This window comes from Drosophila ananassae, chromosome 2R (genome assembly GCF_017639315.1).
Source record: "Drosophila ananassae strain 14024-0371.13 chromosome 2R, ASM1763931v2, whole genome shotgun sequence".
NCBI classification, from domain to species: Eukaryota; Metazoa; Arthropoda; class Insecta; order Diptera; family Drosophilidae; genus Drosophila; species Drosophila ananassae.
In genome coordinates, this window is record NC_057928.1 from 1,485,860 (window position 1) to 1,496,673 (window position 10,814).

Consider the following 10,814-nt stretch of genomic DNA (forward strand, 5'->3'; position numbering starts at 1 on the left):
AGCAGCGACATCAGAAGAGCAGCGACTACGAAGGAGCAGCGGCTGCAGCAGAGCAGCGAAAAAGACAACAGCAACAACACAGGCCCCGCAACCAGAGTCCGTGAGTCCAAACGAAGGGAACCGCCAACGGGAGGACGAGCGGTCGGTCGGCTGAGCCAAGCAGCCGGTGAGATTAACCTTTTTGTAAATTTAACATAATATAGGGGATTTGTATTGAACGAAGCATCCCATGTTATTTGTGGGCTCGGGCAATCACGTCGGATATATAAATTCGGTGGAACGTACCTGTAGAATTAATGTAGAAGATTTTGTAGAAGTTGAATTGTATTGAAGTCTAGTATAAGTTAGCATAGGGCGGAGCGGGAGCAGTAGATAAGCTAGGCTTAAGTTCTTTTGGTAAAAATATAGCGAATTATAACGTTGAGTCAAACGCTTGTGAATTATTTTTCGTCGTCGTTTAAAATTATAGTAAACAGCCACCTTTAGTTTTTTTGAAAGTGTGAGGTAAACTAATCTCAATAAACAGTCCAGTGAGGTAAACTAATCTCAATAAACAGTTGCGAACAAACATTAGAAAAAACAGTTCGTTACACCTGGCGCCCAAACTACGTGATTGCTTTAGAGTCTAGAAGTAACACAGCTTTAAGATGGGGAAGAAGAATTGGATTTACGCGCTTCGCAAAGAAGAGTTGTGCGAAGTGTGCAGATGGAACAGTAGAGATAATGAGGGCACTTGTTGCAAGGTGGGTCGACGACACGAAGGACGACGAAGTGATGGCGGTCACGCGTGGATTCAGAGAGCGGTGAGCGAGTCGGAAAAGCTCATTCAAAGTCTGGCAGTGCCAGAAATGAAGAGCATAAGGAGCATGGAGCCACAAGTGCGTAAGCCAGTCCCGGTACAGGTTGAATTTGCGAAAGTGGCGAAACAAGTCCGAGAGTGGTCGTTTCGATTCGACGGAACAGGAAATCCTCTCGAGTTCGTGGACCGAGTAGCATGGTCCGCCAAAAAGTATGGGATGGAAATAAACACAATCCCGTGGGCGATGCCAGAACTACTCGATGAACGATGAGGAGTGGCCCTCATGGAAAGAGTTCAGAAGGAGCTTCGAGGCCTTTTTCCTGCTGAAAGGGTACTTTGAGAAACTGGCAGACCAGGTTCGGCAGTGGAAACAGCAACGAGAAGAACCGTTCAAAGAATATATGGTGGGCCTTCAGACGCTAATGAAGCCTTTAGGAAAGTCCACGAAGGAGGTCATTGAAAGGCTAGAGAACTGCATGCCGCGCATGAAAATGTTCATGAGGCCATACGCATGTGCATCGCTCGAGGAGGTTATGAGTCTAGCCGAGGAATTCGAGGAGCTACCGAATACTAGCTCATATGGACAATAAGTATGTGCCATAGAGGGAGTCGTGTTGAAACAGTTTTATCAACCGATATGTAATACTGTGGCGGCGTGTTCACCCACAATATTCTCCACCCGCACGGGTCTTGCAGGGGGTTATGGTTATAACGTTGCTGCCCGCAACGATCGGTCACTATGTTGGATGCCTCTGCAACTGTAGAGTGATGCAGAGTGCGGATCAGGTCCAGGTGGTGGCCACGATCAATGGTGATGGTGCTGATAACAGGGTCTTAGCTTCAGCTGTTCCGACAAAGGTCCGCAATATCTCCCGCCTGCACAGGTCTTGCAGGAGGTTACGCCGTGGCACGTGCTGCTCACGAATTTGTTGGCTCTGGGGAACCGTTGTGGCAAGTGGCTGCCCACAACGGCCGGTCACTCGGCAGGTGCCTCTACAGTCGTGTAGCACTGCAGAGCACCGATCAAGACCAGGTGGTGGCCACGATCAGTGATGATGATGCCGCTGAACTTTTCCCAGTAAGCTAATAGCAGCGTCTTAGCTTCAGCTATACTGTCGCGGCGGTTGACAAAGATGAAAACACCAGTCTCAGATAAGGTGCCTTTATTATTCGGTTGTCAGCCCAGAACTGACTAACTTAAGAAAAAAGCTTAATCAAAAACCTAATTCGCACAGATAACGGCCGCCGACCAGCGCCCGTCGTAAGACTTCGTGTGCCGTCCGTCGTCCGCTCTAAGCTCAGATCACCGGTGCATTGTTAACTACTCTCCGTCTTTTCAAAAAATGGACGTCCTCGGCCATATCCATGTTAGCAAGGAAGGATTCACCACTATCGAGGCTTTGCTCCGTCGCCTGTGAGTAAGCCTGATAAATCTTAATCTTTATCAATACGCAGGACGCGAAACAGTTTCACGCTGCTGCAGGTGGCATTTGGTTGTAAGCAATTTCGACTCCCGTATATGCTGCAGGCTTTTTTCGTTTAGTGAAAAAAGGGACAGCTTAAAAGGGAGTTGAGTCTGAGAGCATTTTGTTGCAGTGGCGAGCATGCATGGATGATCGTTGAGTCTCTGCAAATGGTTGATCGCGGCCCATGACGTGACAGCGTGTGATATCTTTCGTTTATGTGCGATTGGAAAATATTATTATCTACGATATAAACTAAATATTAATTTTACAAAATTCAATAATTTCTTACTAGCTAGTATTAACCTTTGTTAAACCCTCTTTCAGAATCGCCTGTGGGATGTTAGTGTCACCTTTAAATTGTTTATAACATTTACCTTTGAAAAAGTGTGGGCAGTTTCGATATTTTCAATTTAAATTTATGATTTAACGCTTTCGGGGAAAAGAGACGGCATAAATGACAATTTTCGATTCCCTAACTCGTTGTTTCCTTGATTCTTTTATTGACAATTGTTGTATGAGCGAATTTCTGGGCCTGCACTTTGAAATCGATGCTAAGACTCTACCTTTGCTAGTTTTAAGAGTTTGGGGTACCTAACACAATTTGGTACGGTAAGCCTAGGAATACAAATTTTTTCTTTTTTAGGAGCCTCCTTTAATTAGGTCTGTTGTCCCAATATCGGCATCGACTTTATTCTCGGCATACAGAGGCGTAAGTTTATCTCCCAATCTCTTGTTGGTTTTTACTAAAACTTTCTCGCCTACGTCAAATACCCTTTTCTGCCGAGCTGGATTCTTCCGACTTAACTGCTCCTGTTGTGCCCGTTCAAGGTTCATAATTATATCCGGGGCAAGGTCAGCACTAGCATGGATGATCTCAGCAGGTTTCTTATTAGTGACAGTGTGAAATGACCTTTGTACTCTATGGTCGCCTGAAGGAATAATTGCACGACATCGTCTATTTTCCTTTCCAATTTCAGACACCTGGAAATTTCTATATGAGTACTGTGGAATCTTTCCACCTGTCCATTTGACGTACTGTGTAAAGGTGGGGCATTTGCTATATCTATATCGTACTGATTTTTCAGGATACCTCGTATAGTTTCGGAGTTAAACGATGCCTCATTATCGCAATAAATCGATCTAACATTAGGGAAAAGATTTACCAGTTGAAGGATTGAGATTTTCACATCTAATATACCACGTGACGCTATTGGCTGGACTACCGCAAACTTACTGAATTTATCGACGGCAGTGAGAAAGTACTTTCCCCCTGTCGAGAAAATGTCCATGTGTAGCCTCTCTCCCACCCGCGATGGTATCGGGGTAATTCCTAATTCCTGCTTTAGTGGGTGCCTATTATATTTAGCTTTCTGACAAATCCTGCAATTAAGAACAATCTCGGCTGCCATTTTACCCATTTTTGGAAAATAATAGTCAAGCAGCACTTGTTTAATATTCTCCTGAGCAGCTCTGTGAGCCCTGTTATGCTCCACAAGTAGTATTTCTTTTTGCTCGTCCGGTTTAATGACGTCAGCCACTGGCAATACCAAAACGGAGTGGCCGGGAAGTGCCGAATCAGACTATCCTGAATACGTGCCAAGACTGGGAGCTTAAAATGTATGGCATTAACTACGTTGGGCGTTACTACGTCCTTCACCAAGTCCACTAATTTCTCCCAATCAGAGAAATCAATTTGATGGCGAGTCTTAGTACCTTTTTTTTTTTTTTTTTGATTTAACATATAAGTTTTATTTACGTCGATCAGCCAACTTAATGGCTATAATACGTAGAGTATAACAATGAACAGATAACATGAATACAATAACAGGAGATTACAGTAAAATTACTGCTTCAGGACTCGGGAAACATTACGTCCTCTTGTCCAGAGATCGCTGGGGTGTCTTCGTTTCAGTCTTCTTCGGTTATTTTGATTAGCTAGAGACGCTGCTAGGTGGTTGGGGTGAGTCTTAGTACCAAACACAGTAAATAATCGTTTATTTGACGTGGACGCCTCCTCCAATATGATCTGGTTTCTAAAGCAGTTAAGTGGCTTTTCCGTGGCCTCAATGACAAGGGTAGATGATTCTTCACTGTGAATAGTGGCTCGATCTGAATCCGCTGAGCTTTACAAAGCGTTTATACCTTGCCGCGACAAAGCGTCCGCCACACAGTTTTCTTTCCCCGGTTTATACATGACCTTTGTACCACTTTCTTCAACGCGGTCCTTCCAACGCTTGAGTTTTGAATTAGGATTCTTATCAGAGACCGCAAATATAAGGGACTGATGAAGCACCGATAGTATTTTGCTAAACCAAGAAGGATCTGAGCTCGAACAAATTACTTGGCTGTTTGAACTCCTTGATGGCTTCTACCTTGTCCTGGCTTGTCCTAGTACCCTCCTTTGTGACCACGGTGGAAGCTACTACGAACCGTGCGATCGAAAAAGTGGAGGCTTGGCTGTCCACCGCCGGCCTACAATTGGCACCGCACAAGACGGAGGCAGTGCTAATCTAGTGGAAAAGGTGGAAACAGCCGACAACGGTCCGCGTAGGAGGAGTGGCCATTACCTCAAAGAGAGTGATACCTCGAAGTGATGCTGGACACGCGGCTCTCATTCCGGGAGCACTTGGAGTATGCTCACAAGAGGGCAAGTGAGATAAGCTTGGTTGCTGTATTAATAAAATCAATATTTGATTGTGCCATTGTGATAGAGTTACTTATTTTGTTTTCTATTACACTCGAAGTATCTGAATTGTGCAGATCAGTGTATACCGCCGGAATTGTAAGATTATTAAAATCTTTATCTTCTATTTTGAGGTTTACTTCGGGAAGCTCTTCTGATTCGTTCGTTTCTGTTGATTCCGGGTCAGGTGCAGGGTCAACTGCTATTGAAGTGTTTAGAACGGATGGTACCGATATTTCCAAACTGAACTTTTGTTTAACAAATATTAAATTAGATCGTAGTCGTATCAAAGGTTTTGATTCCTGTGACCAATGATCTTGATTTAATCTTTCCCTGTGATCATGTGTTAGCATTCGCGCTTCATTAAAGCACTCTACTAATATTTCAACATGCTTCCTAACCGTGTCCTTTTGGATAGGTCTATTCTGAGTTATTGATTTGTACGATCGGTCAAAATTAGTTTTAATGTTTGATAATTCCCCATAAAATTTGTTCCATTCCATGCCTTTAGTTTAGGCATACTTTGTAAGAAGAATATATTGAAATATTTTTATATTTATTTTTTGTTATTTCATTTTCTTAGATTTTAGGTGTTAACATTTATGTGTAATCATTGTTGTTTGTGCTGTTTTTTTTTTAAATTATTATTATTTTTTTTTTATTTATTGTGCTGCTTATATTTTATCCAGGTCATTTCCCCGGCTTATATATGGGTAATTCTCTAAAATTAAAAACAATGTGCTAAGCTTGTTTTTTATTTTGACAAAAGTGAATCTAATAGGTCTTGATAAGTTGTACAATTGGTGCAAATATTAATTTTGGAAGACTTTTCCAAAACTGTTTTTAGAATATTCAAAAAAAACTAGGGCAGTCGCACGCGACGAAAAACAGAAGTTATTTTTTCAAAAACCATTTCAAACGCTGATTTTAGCGAAACCTGATGGAAAATTTGTCTGCAATCAATTTCAAAACGGTATTTATTATTTGATCTTAATAATTTTTTTGTTTTACTTAAAATTATTTGGTAGTTTTTTTTTTAAATTCAATTTTATTCACAGTCGCACGCGACAGTTTCTTCCCTCATATTTTATTAGTTGTTTTTTTACTTTTAAAATAATAAAACGTGAATTTGGAGATTCTAAGATTAATAAGAATTAATTTAGAGCTAAAAAAAATTAATTTAGGTTTCAATCTTAACAAACAAGGAGGAAAATAATATAATTATATGTAATATAATAATATAATTTCTTTTAATTGGTGTCATTATTATTTAAATTTTGTCTCCAACGCTTGCAGCTGACTTTATTATTATTTTTTTCATTCATCTGCATTAATAAAAAGCAAACAAAAAATAAAAAAAAATTTTTAAATACAAAAATTTTTTACCATGTCGCACGCGACAAACTTAAAAAACGTTTATAACCGAATGCACTACTTATATTTCACAATTTTTTTTTTGTTATACTTAAATATCCAATTTTATGTTTGGAACCATGTTTTGATGGTCATTCGACAAATTTCTTCGACGCACTGATAACAAATGTTCTTTTTCAATGTCGCACGCGACAATGAAATAAACTGATAATCTGATAAGAAATTCTTAATAATTAGCAATCGCATCGTTTCTTTTACATTATTGTTGTAATCTTTGATTATTAGCCGATATTACAAATAGTGAATATCAATGCAGTTTAACTCTCTTTACGAAAATTATTTAAAACAAATTGTGCCGCTGAAATGCTAAAAACTAAACTTTCGCACATTTGAGACTTTGGATTAAAATATTTCGAAATGTGTTATAAGTAAATGTTAAATATTATTAAATTAGTTAAATTTAATATGTTCCCTATAAAAATGTGTGAAAAAAACATTCTGTTATTGACTTTAAATTTTTTTGTCGCGGTTGACCTTTCGGGAGAATTACCCATATGCCTCTATAATTTGCAGCGTCGGATTTTTTCCATTTTTTATGCAGCGGAATAATGAAAGATTCCTTCCACATAAGATCGAAGTATCCAGCGATAGATTAAAGAGTTTAAAAAGCGGTTTGCACAGAGCCTCGGCGTAGTTCTTCAGAACACAGCCTAGTACTCCATCAGGGCGAATACACGGGCTTAACCTTAAGAAGATCCGATAACACATCACTTTGATCGAAAGATGGGCAAAATATAAGGTTGGCTGATTGGATATTATAAGTGTAAGGCTGAGCTGAACTGCTGCTAGGTAAATACGTAGTTTGAAAAAACTGTGCAAAGAGATCGGCCGTTGCCTGATCAGTGTTCGCATAAGAGTTCACAAACGTAGGCAGTGAAGGAAAAGGTACATGTTTACGCTTAGTGTTTACAAAGTTATAAAACTGCTTCGGATCCTGAGTAAACTGAATCCTGCAGCGGCGAATATAACTCCTATAACATTCTGCGTTATGCACGGTGAAATTGGACCGAGCTACTAAGTATTTTGAATAACTAGCTGTACAGCCAGATAACGTATGTCTATTTAAAAGTCTACTCATACTATTCCTTAAATTTATAAGGTGCCTTGTATACTAAGGCGGACTCGTTGAACAGGACGGATATTTTTGTAATGCGATGTTTATATTTTCGCATGCCAGTAAATCAGACCAATAAAATTCCGAAATTAACTTATTTAATTTCATAAAGTCAGCCTTACGAAAGAAACGAAGTTTATGAGATTTAACTGTAGACTTAAGGTCAATTAAGGAGTTGTTTTCAATTGAAAGCTCAAGAGTGGGATGATATGGATCCTCAGGGTCAGAAAGGGGCAAAGTTCTGGACAGAGTAATTCAATCAGGATCAGAAACGAAACATAAGTCCAGCAGCCGACCTAAAGAATTTCTAACGTGGTTAATTTGCCCGAGTGACATGTCAAACATGCCCACAGGGAAGTCGTGGTGGGAGTTAAGCTGTAAAGACGGTGAATTATCAACATTTGACCACATAAGTTCTGGGATATTAAAGTCACCCAGAGCTATCAGCTGGTCACCATCAGACAGACGATCGAGAACCAAACGAATAGCGGACAAATGTTGCCAGTATGTTGGCGGTTCGGACGAAGGTGGTATGTACGAACAGGTAACATACAAAGATTGATCGGACAAAGTGATTTTGATGCAAAGAAATTCAATGTTACCAAACTCTTGTGATTTTACCTCTTCAGAAGCGAGTTTGGAGTCTACAGAGATTAACACTCCTCCTCCTCTTCGCAGAGTTCTATTACATCTAAAAGTGGTGTACCTACTAGGAAAAACTTCGGAGCTTAAGATCTCCGGCTTTAACCAAGTTTCTGTAAATACAATAATGTGAGATGCAAAGAAAGAACTATCAGAATACAGTTTGGGAAGTTTACTACGTAACCCTCATGTATTCTGATAGGTAAGTGTTAGAGAAGACATTAGTTTTTTAAAACAGAGGAAGATGAAGTGGAAGGTTGGTCAGTGGCCGTAACATGTGGGAGTTTTACACCCACAGGTTTGGTTATTTTTTTTTTCACCGTACTTGGCTGATGTTCTTGGACAAAAATGTTCTCTGGCCAAAAGCTGGCGGAACAGATCGTCTTGAACATCTGCAAGGGCACACGTATTTTGAAAGATGACGTGTGCCTGGTGTAAGAATATTTGAATTGTGTAATGTCCACCACCTTTATATCGACTTTTGTTTTGGCTTTGATGTAAGCCGAGATATCAATCTCAGAAGTACCAGAGGCAAGCGGGGAAACAAAAATCTGCTTCAATGGTGGGCTCGCCTGCAAGTGTTTTGGTGCCGCCGTAACTAATACTGCGCCATCAGTACGTACCAGGGGTCCGGACGGTTGATTACCCTGTTTGGTAACTGTTACAGGGGTTTGAATTATTGGGTCTGGGATCACTTGAAGCGATGCCACAGAGGACATATCGGACAATTGCTCATTAATTCTGAGATATTCGGAAGCCGAATTTTTCTCAGGTCTGGCCCTTGGGGTGGCCAGAAATATAAGCGGCTGCATAGTTGTCGTCTGAGCCGGCTGAAGATTATTTGCCACAAGCACATCACCAAAAGGGGATTTCTTACGCTTTGGAGACTCATTTAGTAGTTGAAGGCTACTAAACTGTGTATCGAGCGCACAGAGTTGGTCATTGATTTTACGAACACCACAAATCAACTACTTGAATCCGCTTTTAGTCTGCCTCATCAACGATCTCATTGCGTCCTGAACAGCACGACAACCATCACAGCAAAAGTGGAGACCAGACCTACGTGAGATTGCATCCGAAACTGAGGCCGTGAACCCGGCACACTTAGCGTGTAAGACGATTTTACAAAGCCAGCAGTGGATGGTAGGCTGGGAAGAGGAGATTGTCTTATTACAAGACTTCAGCGCACAAACCAGTTTAAATTCCATAATTATTAAAAATTAAATAATTAATTTATGAAAAATTATTAAAAATTCAATAATTAATTTATCAGTATTATTGATGAACCTTGTACCACTGTACCAGGGACACGAAAGGGGGAGATTAATGAGAGCAGTTAGTGTGAGTTAGTAAAATGCAAAGAATAGAGATAAGAATATCTATTGAGCGAGAGTAGAAGCAATAGGATAGAAGCAACACCGTAAGAGATGAAGAAGCAGAGCAGCGCTATGTTTGGATGAAAAATTAATCAAATTATTATTTTACCTCCAACTATATCACTGCATACGCAAAGCGATACGGATCTAAAGATTGCAATTTGTTTATTTATTTTTTTTTATTTGTGTATAGAAATAAACACCGTTTGTTTATGGAAAGCTTATTACAAATTTTATAAAAACGCACGGCGCACAAAAAAAAACACGTCCGTCCGCTTTAAGATAAAGAGAGGTGATTTGTATCGCATGAACGTGGGAGGTCAACTGTTGTATAGCTAGAAGTAGTTCCGTTTCCCTACGCTGACTTTCCATTGTGGCTTCCTTTAATGGCCGCCTGTATGGTGGCCGTCATTTGTTCAAGGTAAATGCTTCGCAGCTTGGGTATGGTAACGTTTACACTTCTTAGTACACATGTAGTAGAACATCCTCCTTCGGTCCCGGATTTAGAGTAGCTAGAGGATTGTTTTTTGCTCCTATACCGCTGGAAGGGACTGCTCATGTGGCGCTATGAATATTAAATCGCCTTTGAAGAATAAATGCATGCTCAAATTGCATGCCCATAGAGGCAATTTGCCTAACGACGGGGTCGCAGGGGCTGAGTCGCCGCTTTAGAAACGATGGATATGGAGCTCGTCTAACTGAGCTGTTTCCTTGCCAAGTAGAGGCATGGCGAGGGGTGTGCGTGGATTGAGCCTCCACTAAGGGAAACAAAGACAAATAAAACAAGAAAGGAAAACTTTGGCGGAGCCGAAGTTTATATACCTTCGCAATTGAGTCGCAGTCCGCTAGGTGGCGCCACGCATCTTATATTATTAGATATATAGCGGATCGTATATAGTTGGCCGATCCTTATGAAATTTGGCATATCAAATTATGATGCCCAAAGAGGAATCCATTGAAACTCCCATCCTTCTAACTTGAAAAACAACAAAGTTATGGCATTTCCCATCAATCAGTTATATGGCAGCTATAAGATATAGTCCACCGATCCCGGCCGTTCCGACTTATATACTGCCTGCAAAGGAAAGAAGGGTGTGTGCAAAGTTTCAACTCCATAGCTTTAAAACTGAGAGACTAGTTATCGACTCAGGAGGTGATCCTGATCAAGAATATATATACTTTATAGGGTCGGAGATGTGTCCTGCGTTGCACACTTTTTACCAAAATTATAATACCCTCTGCAAGGGTATAATAAATTGCCAATGAGTGTTCAATATGACATTCAAATGAAATATTAAAA

At 40.4% G+C, this 10,814-nt stretch overlaps 1 protein-coding gene across 1 annotated transcript; it reads right to left on the minus strand.

Moving 5' to 3' along the window:
* Window positions 1–8,641: 8,641 nt before the first annotated feature.
* On the minus strand, window positions 8,642–9,250 carry LOC123257060 (the record flags this gene model as incomplete). The annotated part of the gene is made up of 2 exons (XM_044714486.1): window positions 8,642–8,710; window positions 9,194–9,250. Coding segments are annotated over 2 exons (126 nt in total), but the record flags the coding sequence as incomplete, so codon positions are not given.
* Window positions 9,251–10,814: the final 1,564 nt, after the last annotated feature.